Source organism: Gigantopelta aegis, chromosome 11 (genome assembly GCF_016097555.1).
Source record: "Gigantopelta aegis isolate Gae_Host chromosome 11, Gae_host_genome, whole genome shotgun sequence".
NCBI lineage: Eukaryota > Metazoa > Mollusca > Gastropoda > Neomphalida > Peltospiridae > Gigantopelta > Gigantopelta aegis.
Genome location: NC_054709.1, coordinates 6,416,939 through 6,436,784, shown reverse-complemented (window position 1 = coordinate 6,436,784; position 19,846 = coordinate 6,416,939). Strand labels below are relative to the sequence as shown.

Below are 19,846 nucleotides of genomic sequence, written 5' to 3'. Positions count from 1 at the left end.
TACTTACTTTGAAACAATCTTCACTTTGAATTAAAGGAAAAACGACCGACTGTATGACTTGTGTTTAAAAGGCGCGGTGCATTATGGGAGGAAAATGAAACTCGGAGCAATCTTGTATGTGGAAAAGGATCGGTGAAGTCATTTCTCGTTTCATAATGAATAAAACAAAAACCATAAAACTAAAAATTAATTAAAGTTAATAAAATAACTTAAAAGTAAAAATAAATTAAAGTTAATAAAATAAAATAAAAGAAATGAAATGAAATTCAAGTTAATAATAATAACATTAATTAATTAATAGATATGAAATAAAAATTATGATTCACACACACACACACACGCACACACACACACATACACACACACACACACACACACACACACATATATATATATATACTCTTCAAAAGAAGAAACGCAAAACCACATTGTCGTAACATTTGGAGAATTGATTTAATTATTGAATGGTGAGTCCAATAATTACCAAATGTTGCAGGATTGTTCACAATTCACTCTAGTCCATTGTGAGTAAGTGATAGGACACACCACCAAGGTCAAGGTCATCTGGAGTCAATACCGGGTGTGGCCTCCGCGTGTGTTGACAACTGCCTGGCACCGCCTGCCCATTGAAGCAACCAGAGTACGGATGACGTCCCGGGGGATGGTGGCCCACTCGGCCTGCAAGGCTGCTGCCAGCTCGGGCAGGGTCTGGGGCTGTGGTTGTCGCTGTCGGAGGCGTCGGTCCAACTCGTCCCATAGATGCTCAATTGGGTTCAAATCCGGTGATATCGATGGCCAAGGAAGGACATTAATGTTGTTGTTCTGTAGGAAAACCGCTGTGAGACGTGCTGTGTGAGGTCTGGCGTTGTCGTGTTGGAACACTGCGTTGGCGTTGGCCATAACTGGAACGATGTGTGGCCGGAGGATCTGGTCAATGTAGCCCTGTGCATTCAGGTTGCCCTGCACGTGGACCAGGTCAGTTCTGCCAGTATGTGAGATGGCTGCCCACACCATGACACTACCCCCGCCGAATCTGTCCACTTCCTGCACGCAGTTTGCCGCATAACGTTCACCACGACGCCTATACACGCGACATCTTCCATCATGACGTCGGAGCAGAAATCGGGACTCGTCACTGAACCACACCTGTCTCCATCGCAGTTGAGGCCATTGTCGATGAATCTGGCACCACTGCAGTCGGAGTCGACGGTGTTGTGGTGTTAAGATGACACCTCGAACTGGACGTCTGGCACGAATTCCTACCTCACGTAGGCGGTTCCGTACGGTCTGGTCGGATATCCTGCGCAAACCTGGTATTGCTGCGGCTGTGGAGGTGGCAGTAGTCAATCGTTCCCGAAGGTGGCGTACCCGGATGTAGCGGTCCTGCCCGGGGGTAGTGACCCGTGGTCGACCGGATCTAGGGAGGTCACGTGTTGATCCATGTTGCTGGTAACGGTCCCACAGTCTGGAGATGGTGCTTGGGGACACATGGAATGCCCTGGCAACGGCCGTTCTGGATTCGCCTGCGTCTAGTCGGCCGATGGCATTGTTTCTCTGCGGTTCACTGAGACGTGGCATGTCCTGGATTGTCAACTGTCGGCCAGATACAGAGGCCAGGCAAGCGAACACCCTGCACTTTTATACTGTCGGTGTTCATGTTGCACGTGCAGACAACGCACGTGCAGTGGTGACATGGTTTGCACGTGGCTGCGTTTTTGCGAATATTCACATTTTGGAACTTTATTGTACAGTAGCTGCGTTTTATCGAATGTAACCGTGGGAATGTGTTTGGGACATGCAATGACCTTATATTCACAAAGCATGAACCGGTAGGAAACATAAAATCGGAGTTATAACCCATTTGTACCCTTTTGCGTTTCTTTTTTTGAAGAGTATATATATATATATATATATTTTTTTTTTTTTTTTTTTTTTTTTTTTTAAATAGAAAAAAAAAAAAATAGAAAAAAGAAAGTTCATTAATTTCTCTAAAAATAACTAAAACATAAGTAGTACACGATTTGGGTGGGGAAACGTGATGACAGTCGTTTTTCTTTTAGTTTGACCGCTAATGGCGTTGTTCGTCCCCAGGATTAACTTTTACTTGTACACAAAGTTAATCTTGATGAACTACTCTCGGGGTATATGGCTTTTTATGTACCCTCTGTGAGCTCTTTTACCCCCTCGCCTTCGGCTCGGGGTAAAAGAACACATACAGGGTACATAAAAAGCCATATACCCCTCGTGATACTTCTACAACTTATAATATCAACCAACACTGCTGCTACTGAATCAAGAAGGGGGCACATACCCCCCTTGTACCCCACAACTCCGCTTCACATGCCAGAGAGATGGCAGGACTGGTGGTATTACTAATGTAGCTATGTGCTATTAAAAGGTAGATGCTCTTTGAACTTTGACCTACAAAGGCGAACATGCATGCATACACAGCAGTTAGTGTCATTAACAAACAAACAAACACATTCACAACAAGGGAAAACGACATCAGATAAAAACATAACGCCGTCCTCCAATCAAATGTGATTACCTTTCTCTGTTGGGAAATCATCCCAACATTATTTATGATGGTTTTCAGTTTATTTTCGTGTTGTTAATTCAGTTAGACTTGAGGTTCAAAAACTGTGCCAACTGCTTCAGCTATCTATGTTGCCTGGCATAATTCAGCTAGCGAACGTTTCCCTAACGTTCACGAACTATTTGATTGGTTCCCGACGTGACCATTTGGTTTAACGTGAAGCGCATAAACCAGTCTAGCGGAAGTTAGCGACAAGCGGTTGACTGAACGCACCCATGGGTTTGCTTTGTATTCTTTGTATATATGTCATGCATATGAAAACGTTTGTTTTGTTTAACGACACCACTAGAGCATACTGATGTATTTAACCGTCGACTACTGGATGTCAAACATTTGGTAATTTTGTAGTCTTAAAGAGGAAACCCGCAACATTTACTTCCATGAATGTCAAAATCGACCAGGTTCAATTTATGAATGAAAATGTATAAAGATAAAGTTTCTTTTGTTTAGCGAACCACTAGAGCACATTTGATAATTCTTACACGTCTTAGAGAGAAACCCGTTACATTTGTTTTCCATTAGTAGAACGGGATTTTTTTATATACACCATCCCACAGACAGTATGGCACATTCTACGATTTTTCACCAGTTGTGGTGTACTGGTTGGAACGAAAAATACCCGCCCCAAATCAGTTAAATGGATCCACCGCGATGGTTCGATCCTGCGACGCAAGCACCTCAAGCGAACACTCAACCGACTGAAATAAATCCCTCCCCACGAAATAGTTTGAAATTAGTGATTAATGCACTGACTGATCCCTAGTGTGGATTTTAATGGGATGTTAGGTCAGTAGGTCTCCCTCTCTCACTAACCACTAACAAGACCTAGTACTACTAGCCATTACCTCAGGCATAGTCCAAATAGCTGAGGCATGTGCCCATGTCAGCGTGCTTGAACCCCTATTGGATATGAAGACAAAAAATCAACTCAACATTATATGAAATTTGAGAACTCGAACTTAAGAGTTTTCGTCCCAGGACCGATATACAGTGTCCGTATAACTGATATTTTCAGGCGCGGATCCGAGGGAAGGGGTTACACAGGGCGTCTGGATACCCACCCCTCCAATCTGATTAAAATGAGCTCTACTGGGTCTACCAGTATATCTAAAAGCATTGCGTGGACTCCCTTGTCCAGGTGACATTTCATCTATAAATAACAATTTTAATATCGACCAACTACACTTCGCCTTTTATAGAGTTATTCGGGAGCATACAAATTCAAAAATTATCGGGCGAAACTATTTATGCAATAGGCGAACTTGTTAGTCTATTTCAACATTGACAAAACAGGGAGAAAAGTGTTGTAATAAACTCTGGATTGTATACTAGTATAAACAGATTTTATAACAATACCATCACGGTTTTTTGTTTCGTCTTGAAACGAATTTTATATAAAATTTTATATTGCAATTTGTTTCCGGCATACTTCGTAATTCACCCGAATCATTTCGTATACCCTCGGCATAATCCCGAATGTTTTCAAATTCTTTTCAAATCACTGGCATGATTTTGCAAGTAAAGTTTTGATTGGTCGAATGAAAGGTCAGTTGGACATGAGCTCCAACGGGCTGCTGTTAGATCCACATGTAATAGTGGAGCTAATTTTAATTAGATTGCCACCCCTTCTGCTTACGACACAAAATGTTCGGGGAGAAGGGGGGGGGGGGGTACTACTTATTCTAAAGCACATTCACCGCTAATATACAGCTCTGGTTTACGTAGTTTTGTTGTACTACCTTAGAATATCATTGCCAGATTGCTACACTACCCGTATAACAAAATTTCGTGTTTCTTCTCACCAGTTCGTTTTCGAACAAGGTAGATATTATGGTATTGAAAGGTCGCAACGGAAATGTCAGATGTATAATCAGAATGATATAGAGGATGAATATCACTTTATTTTGCGATGTACATTGTACATGCAATTACTTTCAATATATATTAAAGGGACATTCCTGAGTTTGCTGCAATGTTTTAAGATGTTATTGACTAATAAAATATTTCTACGATTAAACTTACATATTAAATATATTTTCTTGTTTAGAATATCAGTGGCTGTATATTAAACGTGTTTCTGATCGTTCTAATATTTATACTAGGTTAATTTTCATTATATTTCCTAAAAAACTAAATCCAGTTTGGGCTTCTTACAAATATTAAGACGACCAAAAACACAATGAATATACAGATACTAATATTCAAAACAAGAAAATATATTTAATATGTAAGTTTAATCGTAGAAATATTTTATTAGTCAGAAACATTTTACAATGCAGCAAACTCAGGAATGTCCCTTTAAGAAATACTACTGACGCAAACCATCTGTGTTTAAACTTGTGCAATTATTGTCTGTTCAAAACAGAAAAGAATTACGTAATATTGGTAAATATCTTAAAAATGCATTATGTTTACGTTCTCAACATATTTAATTGTCCGTCCTCCAATTATGCACCACTTGTCAAATGTTATTGATTTGTATATAAAAATGTATGCCTATGAGCCAGAAGGCTTAAAGGTAATAAACTATACTATACAATATCGACCTCAGGTGAGCTGGACCTGGGGGGGGGGGGGGGGGGGGGGGGGGGGGGGGGGGGGGGGGTCGAATATGACCTCCCCCTGGACCTTGAAAAAAGTCCTGGATCCTTGTCTGATTTGAGTCATCTCTATGACTTTGTCATAATGACCTATGTTTGACATCCAATAGCCGATGACTAATAAATCAATGTACTCTAGTGGTGTCGTTAAACTAAACAAAAACATTTACTCAAAACAACGTATTAGCAGCACTTATTGACTCAAAACAACTTTAAAGTGTGGCCTAGAATTCTGTCATTATTTTCATACTGTTCTAGGAATTCATCATGATTGGTCAGATTTTAGACTCAACGAGAACGCCTACCAGTAATTAATGCTAGCCCATATTTAAAACCTCAATATACCTACTTCGGTCATGTCTATACAAGTACATTTAAAGTTTTTAAAAAAAATCAAAATTTGGCGGGAACACTTTATAATATTTATATGTACGTAGTACTAAACCAAATAACTTCTGGCTGGGTCAAAGTTCGAGGTGCACCCAATTTTTTATACAGCAGTTAACACCACAAGTCCTGTGATTGGTTATATTGGTTACGTGTGTGTGTGTGTGTGTGTGTGTATGTGTGTGTTGTGTGTGGTGGGGTTTTTTGGTTTTGGTTTCGGGTGGTTTTTTTGTTTGGGGTGGGGGGTGGGGGGGGTAGGTGGGGTTTAAAAATTGTTTTGTTACTCCAAGCATTACCTTGACAACGTAACTTGGAAATACCAAAATACGTCATATCAATGCTGTCAGGGCGGATTGTCCTTGGCCAGCACCGGACCTAGCCTACAATAACAATGGGTTACGAGAGGTGGCGAGGATGCAGTACTAAAGAATCTTGACGCAATGATATAACCACTCGGAATCTTCCAACTAAAAAACCACACAGAAATGCTGTTTTAAAGACCAGGATGCGTGCAGTTCTACTAAACAAAGACGCTACCGGCGCCCCACTGTTAGGGAAAATCACTCACTAAACGTGCCACAAGCACTTTCTCGTTTTCTGTCTCACAAACCTGAATGTATTGCGCTAAATTAGAGATTTATGCGCGGCTTCTCCCTTGGGTATAGTACGACGTACTAATGGTCTGCGGTGATCAATGTTGAGCTGAACACATTTACGATGAATGGGGGATTGGCAGACAGGGGAAAGAAAATTTGATGTCCATGGCACTTGTGACGCTAATAGAGCGGATTTGTACGACAATACGGAGATGACGAGTTAATGGGAGGCCGATGTAGTTGACATGACGTCGTAATCAAATTATTGTATTCGTTCTGTGCCGCATGCTCGCAATAAATGGTTATGATATAATGACATTTTTATCTAGTCTGCAGAGCCGCTTTTCTCGAGTCTGTTATGCACTGATATAACTGCTATTGTTGGTAACCGAAATAAACATATTCGTATTCGTATTCGTGTTCATATTCGTATTCGTATTCGTAATTCTATTTTTCTTAGTCTGTAATAAACGAAAACAAAAAATCAAAAGAAGGATCATGATTCCATGTATGTAATGAACTGAAATACGTACATCCGGGCCCATGCTTATAAAACGTTTAGAGTCCAGACTTAATCTTTACTGACGTCACACGCATGCAATTTCTATGGCGTAGTCATGACATTACTGTCTCAGACTCTATTAGAGTATCAAGTCTAGACTCTGAAAGTGTTATAAGCACTAAGCCAGAACTACAACACTGTAATACATGGTCAGGGCCACATTTGTATACTGTGAATAGTCCAATGTGCATTTTGCAAAATAGTGGTCGATTTCATGAATCTAGCGCCTCGTGCATAAGAGGAAAGTCACTCCCGCGGAGATCTTTTATTGGAGATTTCATCTTTCTTGCACCGCCACAAAGAGGACTGCCACTCGCACACTAGTTTACTAAATCAAAACTAGCACAAGACCGTGCTCATTAATCAGAATAAATGCAGCGGCGATGACATGCACTATCACTCTCACAACAGTGATGATATAAGATAAAATAAGAGTTATTTTTGCATGAACTGAAATAACCTATTAAAACAGTATCTATTTTTATCTGTCACTTATTATCTGAAATAACAAAAATAAGTTAGTTTTCAAACATTTTAATGATCTGAACTGATTCTTAAAAATAAGAGTTATATTTAAAAGCCTGAAATAAATAGGGAAAAACCCATTTGAAATAACAGATAAAATAAAAGTTATTTCAAAAGTCTCCATTGAACTGAAATAATTACCAGAATTCGTTATTTTAAAAGTAAATGAACTGTAAATTATCATATCTTTGGTGTACTGAAATAAGAACACAATACATGATTTCATGAACTGAAATAAAATTGTTTAACAACCCAGTAATGAACATAAATAATATTATATCAAATATACAAATATATCTTAAATAATATATCAAATTACGGCTATTTTTTGACAAGTTTGTACATAATAAAAGTAGCAAAACAAAAATAGCATGTCAAATAATAATTTGTTTTGTCTGTTTTAATTTGTTGGATTGTAATTGTTGTTTTTGTTGTAGTGCGTGCGTGCGTACGTGCATGCGTGTGTTTATTTGTGTGTGTGTGTGTGTGTGTGTGTGTGTGTGTGTGTGTGTGTGTGTGTGTGTGTGTGTGTGAATATGTGCGTGTAATTTGTTGTGTGTTTCTATTTTAAGTGTTTAATGGTCTGAACTAGGTTGTACAGTAACAATTAATTCTAAAATCATATGTCTGCAGATAAGTCGCCAAACTAAATGTCTTGTTTAAGTTTTAACATGTTTTAAATGTTTGGGGACTGGGTGTGGCAGTCTTCCAACAGAAACAATAGTAGACTGTGGGTAGGACAGTCCTCCTGTAGACGAATTACATGATCCGTGGTACGTACTATCCTGCCTATTAATCCATGAGAATGCAAACAAAAACAAACAAAAAACATCAATAATTAAAATTGTTCTCATCTGTCTCTCCTTTATTTCTGAACCTAACTATTGTGTTTTGTTTAACAACACCACTAGAGCACATTGGTTTATTTATCATCGGCTGCTGGATGTCAAATATTCGGCAAGTATGACACATAGTCTTCTAAAGAAACACACCACACATTTTCATTAGCAGCAAGGAATCTTTTATATATTATACATGTTCCCACATACAGGGCAGCACATACCACTGCCTTTGATATACCAGTTCTGGTAGCTGTATTATATGCATTAATCTGTTAGATTTTATTTAAAAAATAATCATGAATGAACTGAAATATGTTATGTAGTTGCAGTCTGTGCCAGATAAATCAAAATTACCAAAATGGTGGTCATTTTGAATTTTGGCCATTAAAAATAGCGCACACAGGAAACCTGGAAACGATTAATATATTCTAATCTTCCTGTACATAATTCCACGAAGCGAGTATTTAAAGGGACATTCCTGAGTTTGCTGCAATGTTTAAGATGTTATCGACTAACAGAGACTTTTTAACTATTGTAATTACATATCAAATATTTTTTTCTGCATAAAATATTAGTGGCTGTATATTAAACGAGTTTCCGATCGTTCTAATATTTGTATTAGGTTAAATTTCATTTTATTTCCTAAAATATGTTATCGTACGTACGAAATTATTTAAAGACAAAATCCAGTTTGGGCTTCTTACAAATATTGAGATGACCAGAAACACATTGATTATACAGACACTGATATTCTAAACAAGAAAATATATTTAGCGTGCAAGTTTAATCGTAGACATGTTGTATTAGTCGGAAACATCTTACAATGCAGCAAACTCAGGGATGTCCCTTTAAGGTGATCTTAGCGCTAAGATTGATCATGGAATAAGGTCAGGGACTATAGAAAAGTGCATAGACGATCCTTTACTTATTTTTCGGTATGAGTAGCCTAAGTGGCGGAAGCAGGTCTCCTTTCTTTCTCGCGTTAATTACGGTTAAAGGGCATTTCTTTCATTTTCTATATGTATTTTACATACTGTATTTTTAAATTAAATCTAAAGGTTAGGTTACATTGACCACGTGTTGTTGTTGGGTTTTTTTTTTTTTTTTTTTTTTTTTTTGGGGGGGGGGGGGGTTTGTCTGTATTTTGTGTATGTGGGTTTCTTTTCTAACTTTACTGAACGAAGTATGATGTTCACCTTATGTTTTACACTTTAATTGCTGATTAAACTACGCACGGGAGTCATTTGGAAAACATCCCTTTCTTTTAATTTGATATAATGTTCAACTTACTAGAAATGCAGGTTTTCAACGACATTTACCCTATGTTTTACACGTTAATTGCTGGTTAAAATGCGCAAGGGAGTCATTTAAAAAACATCCCTTTCTTTTAATTTGATATAATGCTCAACTTACTAGAAATGCAGGTTTTCAACGACATTTACCCTATGTTTTACACGTTAATTGCTGGTTAAAATGCGCAAGGGAGTCATTTAAAAAAACATCCCTTTCTTTTAATTTGATATAATGTTCAACTTACCAGGGTTTCAGTGTGATGATTTACGTTATGATTGTGTTGTGTTCATCAACTGTAAATCGCTTGATATATTTTGTTGTGTTCATCAACTGTAAATCGCTTGATATATTTTGTTGTGTTCATCAACTGTAAATCGCTTGATATATTTTGATAATTGCGCCTTCCTAACTTAATGTGAAGCCGCTAACACAGGCAGCATGAGAAAACCTTATTCTCTTTGTATTGCCTTGTCTAAATTAAGGCTTAAGTACACTGTTTCGAGAGCTGGTATTACAATGGGCGAACAGTCGGCGATAATCTACAGATCTTTCGCAAGTGTTAGATTGAAATCCATACACAGCATCACCCTGTCGTAAAAAGTGTCCATAAAAATAGACCGTTAACCAAGAAACGAAACAAATAAGCCACAAGACATGACACACAGATTGTCACTACTATTTTATTGACTGGAAACGAAACTGTTTCCCCTTATTTCTTTCAATTAAGGAAGGAAAGCAGAAAATAAGGAAAATAAGAAAGGAAAAGACAAAAAACAAACAGAACAAAATAACAAAGAAAAAAGGAAAGAAAAAATAAAAGAAATTATATGTCAAAGAAATACATAAAGGAAGAAAACAAATAATGAAAATAAAACCACAAGACATGATACACAGATTGCCTCTGGCGTTTTATTGAATAGGAAACGAAACATTTTCCAGAAACGAAAAGAAAAGAAACAACAGAAGAAAAAGGAAAGAAAAAAAAAGAAAAGAAATAATATGTCAAAGAAAGAAAGAAAGAAAGGACAGTGGATTTTAGATGTCACACGTATGATCGTTATGATCTATGGTTTAGAATTTTAAAGAAGAAACCCACCACTTCACGTAATCTTGTTCTAATTGCAGCAAGGAGAAGTGTGTTATATGTATATTCCCATAGCAAAAAAAACACACCATTTTGTATCATGAAACATTAATCTGACTGGAAATCGGTTGGAATTGTATCATTTGTCATCGATCATCGCTTGTAATCGGTTTGCAGAAACCGATTAACTTTATCGGTTAGAATAATATGAACATAACAAAGATTTGAATTATAAGCAACGTGTACCTATTGTCGTGTTCCCAACTAATCGCTAGGTTTACCTTTAATAACAAGTTAATATCTTTTTTTATATGCACATGAACACAAACACCCGACCAACATATATATTTTCTGCAGATAAATCGATCACGTTTCATTTAGCATCGATCATATAGTGGAGAACGTGAGACGGAGAGGGTTAAATAGACTCACGCGCGCACGCACATAGAGAGAGAGAGAGAGAGAGAGAGAGAGAGAGAGGAGAGGAGAGAGAGAGAGAGAGAGAGAGAGAGAGAGATGGAGAGAGGGATGGAGAGAGAGAGACTGGGAAAGCGAGAAAGAGAGATAAAAGAGAATATGGAGAGAGACAGAGAGGGAGAAGAAATATAGAGACAGACAGAGAGAGAAGAGAGAAGATATATAGAGACAAACAGAGAGAGAAGATATAGAGAGACATACTGAGATAGAGAGACAGAAAGAGACAGGTGGGCACATAGAGAGAGAGAGAGAGAGAGAGAGAGAGAGAGAGAGAGAGAGAGAGAGAGAGAGAGAGAGAGAGAGAGAGAGAGGAGGGAGGGAGGGAGGGAGGGAGAGAGAGAGAGAGAGAGAGAGAGAGAGAGAGAGAGAGAGAGAGAGAGAGAGAGAGAGAGAGAGAGAGAGAGAGAGAGAGAGAGAGAGAGAGAGAGAGAGATGGAGGCTATCTACGGTAGTCAAAACCGTGAGAGATCCACTAAGTGGTCTACGCATTAAATCCCGTCTGTTTCTAGCTCATGACGATTTTGCATCATACCGTTGACTGGATGAGTTATGACTTTCCAAATCGTCTCAGCATAACTCCCAGTCTTGGTTTCACCCAGTGTGTTAGGTTTTGACATTGTCACGCCGAATCATCATCAATGAAAACTGAGATTATGGGTAAATAAATATTTCATGGACCAATTTACCAAATTTTACACTTCCTTGCAGGCATCAGCAAGCGGAGGTTTATTTCGTAAGTGATGGCCCGATCGAATTTCAGTCGATAATGTTGCAGGGCCGTATCTGACCTAAAATACATCGGGGGGGGGGGGGGGGGGGGGGGGGGGATGGGGGGGCGGGGGGGATGGGGGGGGGAGGGGGGGGGAGGGGGGGGGGGGGGGGGGCTGGCGGGGGGGGGGGGGGGGGGGGGCGGTAAGGGGGGGGGGGTTAAGTGAGTAAACAGGACAGTCAGAGAACATTACTTACAGTCTCTCTTCGAAAGACAGTAAGTGAACTTTCAGGGGTATTTTTGTTTTCGGATTTTCACTGTCAAAATGGGATAACATTTGTCCAAATTATATTTTATCAGCATTTCTAACTGTCGGTCTAACTTTCGGTAAGATAACTGCCCTTCCCGCATACCGCGCCTCAAGATCATAACCGTTATTATTATTTTTTTTTTTTTTTTTTTAGGTCTGACGGGTTTTGTTGTTTGTTTTTGTTTTATTTGTTGTTTTTGTTTAGTTTATTTTTATAGATAAAAAATATGTTACCACTCCTTCTCTCATTAACGTTTAGCTAGCAAGCGTGGATATGAAGGACTGTGCATAGTTGGGGTGCAAAAATAGTTGCCCCCTATATTTTAATTTAAAAGTGGGTTTTTTTTTTTTTTGGGGGGGGGGGTTTGGGGGGGACGATCGTGAGACGATCATATCACTGTGTCCTTGTTTTGGTTTTATAACCCTCCCCATTCCCTCCCTCCACTACTCTCCTCCCCTCCCTTCCCTCCACCTCCCCCTCCCCTCCATCAGGTAGATATGGCCGTGATTAGTGATTCCAGAGACAGAATAGACAGGTCAGGTGTCAAATGAAATACAAATTTTAGCAAAGGACAACAGCTATCAAGCTGGTAGTTGCTAGCTGCAAAAAACACAAACAAACAAACAAACAAACAAACAAACAAGGTGCCGGTGCTGGTAGGGTGTCGTTCACCCTCCTCTAAAATCCGCCCCTGTCTGAAACTCGGCCTGTGTGTTTTTGATGCGCACATTAACTAAGACATAATTAACTTGATGATGTCAACACTGAACCGGACCCCAGACTTGGCAAGGGAAGTCGGTTAATGTTAATCATAAATCGGTTCATATCGGACAGTTTTCGGTTACTATAGTCCAGCTTTTGTTTTATTACATCTAGAACTGTCCATCTCTATGTACAGAAGCGAAATAAATGTATGTCTTTATATCTGTCTGTAAGCATGCATGCACTAATGTATGTGTAGATGGATATCTATATATTGTATGTGTGTCGGGTTTGATGAGTGCATACATAGATATAAACGCACTGGCACAGGGGATAAACATCCCTTTTGGCCTTAAATTGTCTCTCATGCCTTTGCTGCGAATCGAACCCATGATATAAGTTTTTTTCATAGTTCAGAGACTATCACAATAATCGTTAGGCCACCGGGAAGTTTCTTAGAAACAATGTTCCGTCAACCGATGATATATGTGGGACCTAAAAACCACGTGGTCGACCATTAAAGGGACATACCCTAGTTTTTAAACACTAATGCATATGTTTTACTATTATAGCCGTTTTTGATAACTGAAATCATACTATACTTAGATTTTATGGTTTAGATTATCAATTTCCGTACATTCGAAGTGTTTTTGGTCATCCTAGTGTTTTTAATATCACAAAATGCATTTCACATATTTTTAAAAACGCACGTGTGTCTCAGAAGTGACAGTTATGGAGTCGAGTTTTAGTCTATTTTTAGAAGGTATTTCACCATTTAAAAGTCACAGACTCATGTTTCACTCAGTTGTAACTTTATCCTAATGTGTTACAGATTTGTAGATTAACTAAACTTAGTGTTAATTTTCACGGGTTGGAACTAGGGTCTGTCCCTTTAACGCACATGAGTCTGGGAAAATCTGGCACAGGCAAGTATGTATGTATATATAGCTATCTACTCTGTGTGTGTGTGTGTGTGTGTGTGTGGTGTGTGTGTGTGTGTGTGTGTGTCTGTGGTGTGTGCGTGTGTGTATGTATGTATGTGTGTATGGGTTTGAATAGAACATAGACAGATATTAACGCACTGGCGCAGGGGATAACTAAATCCTTTATGACCTCACAATTTGTCTCATGCCGTTGCGGGGACTCGAACCTATGTATATATGTATGTATGTATGTGTGTGTCTCTCTAAGTGTGTGTGTGTGCGCGCATATGCGTGCGTGCGTGTGTGTATGTGTATGCGTGCGTGCGTGCGTGCATATGCGTGTCGTTTAAAAATATATCCGGAAAACACCCAACGGCCCAAACATTAAACCTCATTAGGAGTTCGAGTGGTGGGCGAGCGCACCCACGACACTCACCCCAAGATCTGCCCTAAATGATGAAATTGGTGTAGTGTCATAATGGTGAATCTGTACTGCACCGGTTAATTTGGAGTTGATTTCAAGGCATTCTGTGCGGTTTTAGACGTCAAGATACGCATCTGAAATTACGTCATTTGAATATATAAGGAGGAAAGATGGGCGATATCAGTTTATTCATGGATCAGTATGAGATAGCGCTTTGCTTTATGTTACATTTAATTGAGAATTATCTGTTTTTCGAAGATGTGTCTCTGCTTTCTCCGCCGTTCAAATCCTCGATTGACTCTTTATGAGGTTACGGCTCAGAAGACGGACGCCTCATAACGTAGACAGGACACTTTATGGGTTACGTACAGTATCCTGTTACCCTAGCCTGTTTGAGTCGTTAAACCGTCCAGCAGTGGAACAGCATTGGTCACTTTTCCGCGATATTGGTTTTTAATTTAATTTAATTTAATTTAATTTAATTTAATTTTATTTTATTTTATGTTCTTTTCTTTTCTTTTATGCTGAACTGTGCTATGCTATTCTGTGCTGTGCTGTTCTGTGCTATTATGTGCTGTGCTGTGCTGTGCTGTGCTATTCTGTGCTGTTCTGTGCTATTCTGTGCTATGCTATTCTGTGCTGTGCTGTGCTGTGCTGTGCTATTCTGTGCTGTGCTGTGCTATTCTGTGCTATTATGTGCTGTGTTGTGCTGCGCTGTGCTGTGCTGTGCTATTCTGTGCTGTGCTGTTCTGTGCTATTCTGTGCTGTGCTGTGCTATTATGTGCTGTTCTGTGCTATTCTGTGCTGTGCTGTGCTGTCCTGTGCTGTGCTGTGCTATGCTATTCTGTGCTGTGCTGTGCTGTGCTGTGCTGTGCTGTGCTGTGCTGTGCCGTGCCGTGCTGTGCTGTGCTATTCTGTGCTATTCTGTGCTGTGCTGTGCTGTGTTATTCTGTGCTGTGCTGTGTTGTGCTGTGCTGTGCTGTGCTATGCTATTCTGTGCTATTCTATGCTGTGCTGTGCTGTGCTGTGCTGTGCTGTGTTATTCTGTGCTGTGCTGTGCTGTGCTGTGCTGTTCTATTTTGTTCTGTCCTATTCTGTTATGTTCTAGGGCGGGAATAGGGCCCAGTGGTAAAGCGCTCGCTTGTTGCGTGGTCGACCTAGGATCGATTCTTGCCAGGTGGGCCCATTGGGCTATTTCTGGTTCTAGCCAGTGCCCCACGACTGGCATTTTCAAAGGCCGTGGTGTGTGCTATCCAGTCTGTGGGATGGTGCATATAAAATATCCATAGCTACTTGTTAAATAATGTAGCGGGTTTCCTCTCTAAGACAATGTCCCGTGTTATGTTAAGGAACCTATGGTATGGACCATCTATGTCTTGGGAGAATAATTCATAAATGGATGGATGAATGAGTGAATGAATGAATGAATGAATGTTTGACGACACACCAGCACGAAACATACATCAGCTATTTGGTGTCAAACTATGGTAAATGCAAAGCTTTAAGTCCGTTTATGAAGCGAGACCGTGAATAAACCGTTTGCACTAACATACTATACAGTCATATGTTCCCTAACAGATAAAGTTATATTGAAATAACATTTTCAACGATGGGGGGGGGATGTGTGTTTCTGGCTTTAACGGTTGAATGACCTTACCCACAAGGATGGGGATGGGGGGGTCTGGCTTTAACGGTTGAATGACCTTATCCAGAAGGATGGGGATGGGGGGGTTCTGGCTTTAACGGTTGAATGACCTTACCCAGAAGGATGGGGATGGGGGGGGGGGGGGGGGGGCAGTAAACGCACACATTACTGTTGTGCTTTCAATTTGTAAATGCTTCTTGCCTAGCTTGAAATGGCCGAAAGGCGCCAAAACGTTATGTTCTTATTTAATTCTTGATTGGTACCTAGCAACTTTTTATGCAAATAATCCCATATTATTTAAATCTTTTCTGCGAGTATATTGATTATTTTGTACCAGCACTAAAGATTACTTTTTATGCAGAAAATTGCATTTCCATTATTAAAAGATAGCAGATATTGGATGTCTTTTTTTTTTTTCGTTTCGATTCGTTTTTGTCACTGGCTACATTTTCATTTAGTTATCCTTTATATCCCTACCTATTACGGACTTGCGCAGTAATAGCAGTGATTACTAGAGCTATAGAAATTCACACATGTCGCAGTCTGGTCGACAAAAACGATAAGAAATTGCATCAGTCCTTATGGAGACGGATTTAGTAATAGAACTCCATTAGAACTGGTCCATGCATCTTGGCGTAATTCACACACACACACACACAACACACACACACACACACACACACACACACACACAAATAGATTACATGTTCCTTTCAGAGTGTTCGCGTGTTAACGTTTAGTGAAATTGCTTGAAATGAACTGAACTGAACTGAACGTCTATATCCATCTATTAATATGTCTTTGTCTGCCTTTTTATCCATAAGTTTCTTACTTTATGTATACATGTATTGTTGTATCTTCGATCATTTTCTTGTGATGGACATCTGTATTTCTGCACGAAAGGCCGTGGTATGCTCTGTCCTGCCAGTAGGACAATACTCACAAAAGAGTCCTTGTTTCTTGTGTTACATCGTAACGAGTATCTTCTGAAAGATTATTTATCACAATAATAAATGCTTCACATTCAACTAACGATGATTAATTCATCAGTGTGCTCTAGCGGTATCTTCCGGTGTTTTCTTGCGAAGCACAGTCACGTTTCTCTGCCCCAATGCTTATAAAACTTTAGAATCTATACTCAAATATATATATAAAGACGTCAAATGCACGTATTTTGTATGACAATGCCATGACAAAGTCTCCGACGTTATCAATGTCTTGAGTTTAGACTCTACAAGTCTTATAAGCACAGGGTCTGGTTGCTGTGATATATTGCCAGCTATTTGCCTGTGTCTGGCCGTCTGGCTGTATTTCTCTCTATCTAATTTTAATTTATATACTACTAGTTACTAGTATTACATTATCGTCTGTTTCGTTGTGTTGATAATGTGATATGACCAAATTTATATGTCTGTCTGTCTGTACAGTGTCCTCTCTTTCTCCCACTCAATCTCTCTCTCTCTCTCTCTCTCTCTCTCTCTCTCTCTCTCTCTCTCTCTCTCTCTCTCTCTCTCTCTCTCTCTCTCTAACTTTCTCTCCCTCCCTCCCTCTTTCTCTCTCAAATCTGTGGATGTCGTCATTTCCTGCATCCAGGTTCGTTTGTCAACAAATTTAAGCCTATATAGATCAAACAATAGCAAATCCTTTCTGTCTCGGTCTCTCATTCGCTCTCTCTGTCTCTTTCTGTCTGTCTGTTTGTCTGTCTCTCGCTCCCCCCCCCCCCCCCCTCTCTCTAATCCTATATCACTCTATCTCACCCACCCCCCCCCCCCCCCCCCTCTCTCTCTCTCTCTCTCTGTGTGTGTGTGTGGTGTGTGTGTGTGTGTGTGTGTGTGTGCGTAATCTTCTGTTCCTCTCTGTCTACTGCCTATTTTCTACATTACAGTATCTTCTGGTGTTTCGTTGTGGTGCTCATGGGAGTACTGCTGGTCACTGTGATATACGGCCAGATGTCCGACTTCTACAACTACCCTACCGTCACCAGCGTCAACGTGGCCTACGTCGACGAGGAGGACTTCCCCGCCATCACCATCTGCGACCTCAACGTCTTCAACAAGGACTTCATAGAGAGGCTGGACAAAAAGACTCAGATGTACATGCCCTATTTAACGGAGATCTCCGGCATTTTCCACCTGGTCGGGAATCGAATATTGGACAAGCTGGTGAAAAAGGAAAAAGTGCCAGATACCAACCGGAGCGCGGAAGATTTAGTGAATTCGTTGCTGGGCAACGTGAACACGATGATTCACGGCACGGGACTGAGCTGCGCCTACGGAGATTACTACTGGGAGAATTGTTCCGTTGCGATGAAAACAAGCATCACGGAAATGGGAGTGTGTTTTACCATCGATACACGTAAGCTGGCGCGCAACAAACAAGGGCGGAAGTTAAATGCCGTGGGGAACGCGCTCAGGGGGCTGAACGCCTTGGTAACGACGGATAAAGGCGAGGTGCCCTTCAGACTTTACCAGTTCGACGGATTTAAGGTAATGTACTCAGTTCAAGCCACGAGTCTCCCCTGGGTTGTTATGCCATGATCTGAACAGATCAGGCCCCTTTAAGGGCCCCTATGGGCAACCTCGGGAGACAAGTTAACACCAACTAGGTCCACTTAACGAGCTACTAATCTTCCAAAACTATATGTAGCTCCCTTTTTCACTTTTTGGCGGACCGTTCAAAATTGCGCCTAATTTCCTTCACAAAATTGCGCACCCTTTCTCTTTGGCTTGATCCTACGGGACTTTCCAAATTCATAGCACCATACCACCCTCCGCCTGTTACCAGCCCCGGTCGGACTGCTGGTGCTTCCTTGCACCTGTCAGTGCAAGCGGTCCCACCCCCCCTCCGCCCCCCCCCCCCCCCCCCCCCCCCCCCCCCCCCCCCCCCCCCCACCGCCTCTCCAATCCATCCCACCCTTTTCCTGTCCTGAATGGAGGAGCCGGCCGAGGCCGACACCTGTGCCCAGGACAGGCGTACGCTACAACAGTTTGTTCTGAATGTGCACGCTAAACACTCTGACCTGACCTGTTTAAGCTATCACACCACTTTTGAAGCCAGCACAGCCAGTTTAAGGATCCGCGGGGCCTGTAGCACAAATAACAGTGCTATATGTGCTACTTGGATAAACCGGCTCTGGCAGCCAGTAAATATAGTTCAATTGAAAAGAGTACATCTGTTTTCTCTAATTATTACCTTCGGTCTAGGATCAAAGGCCGTGGTATGTGCTATCTTGTATGTGCGATAGTGCATATAAATGATCGCTTGATCCATACTAATGAAACACAATGTAGCGGGTTTCCTCTTTAAGACTTTCATTAATCGATGATTAATAAATCAATGTGCTCTAGTGGTGTCGTTAAACAAAACAAACTTTTATTCATACCACTATTGCAGCCAAAGAATATAATTCTATTAAAAAGTGTACCCCCTTAGTATAATTATTACTTCGTAAGCAGGGATAGGTCCTGACCTCACCTCCCCTCAACCCCTCCCCTGGATCTGGTCCTGATGGTGATGCATGTAAGTTGTTTTTACAGATTGTTCTACATGACCACGACCAGGTACCCTTGCCACTGTCTAAAGGTTTCGTTGTTGGCGCCAACTGTTCCACGGAAATACAGATTTCCAAAGTAGTTGTAAGTATTCATTCCACGTAGCACAATAGTAAGCGTTCGCCTTATGCGCGGCCGGTCTAGGATCGATCCTCGTTGGTGGGCCCATTGGGCTATTTCTTGTTCCAGCTAGTGTTCCACGACTGGCATATCTAAGGTCGTTGTATGTGGATCCATCTTAACGGTCTCTCTCTCTCTCTCTCTCTCTCTCTCTCTCTCTCTCTCTCTCTCTCTCTCTCTCTCTCTCTCTCTCTCTCTCTCTCTCTCTCTCTCTCTCTCTCTCTCTCTCTCTCTCTCTCTCTCTCTCTCTCTCTCTCTCTCTCTCTCTCACACACACACAAACACAAACACACTGAAAGTTTTGTAGTTTTATGATATGGTTTGTGTTTACAGAGGATAGGTTTGAGCCCTCCGTTCAAGGCGTTTGGTGGGACGAAGTGTGTGGACACCAGCTCGAAATACTACCGAGGTTTACTCAAGAGATTCGCCTACTACACCAAGGAGGCTTGCGAAAAGGAATGTTTTTGATTACGTCATTCAAATATGTGGATGTCGTCAT

General features: G+C 40.7%; 2 protein-coding genes across 2 annotated transcripts in view; both read left to right on the top strand.

Annotated features, from left to right (window-relative positions):
- Positions 1-19,840, top strand: part of LOC121385303 (acid-sensing ion channel 5-like) — a 110,530-nt gene extending 90,690 nt beyond the window's left edge. Inside the window, exons 3-5 of the mRNA XM_041515926.1 lie at positions 17,562-18,162; positions 19,213-19,311; positions 19,681-19,840. Of these exons, the coding sequence (XP_041371860.1) occupies positions 17,562-18,162; positions 19,213-19,311; positions 19,681-19,815 (835 nt within the window). The 3' untranslated portion in view covers positions 19,816-19,840. The remainder of the gene's footprint in view (positions 1-17,561; positions 18,163-19,212; positions 19,312-19,680) is intronic.
- LOC121385305 overlaps positions 1-19,846 on the top strand; it is a 250,701-nt gene that overhangs the window by 124,565 nt on the left and 106,290 nt on the right. The window lies entirely within an intron of this gene.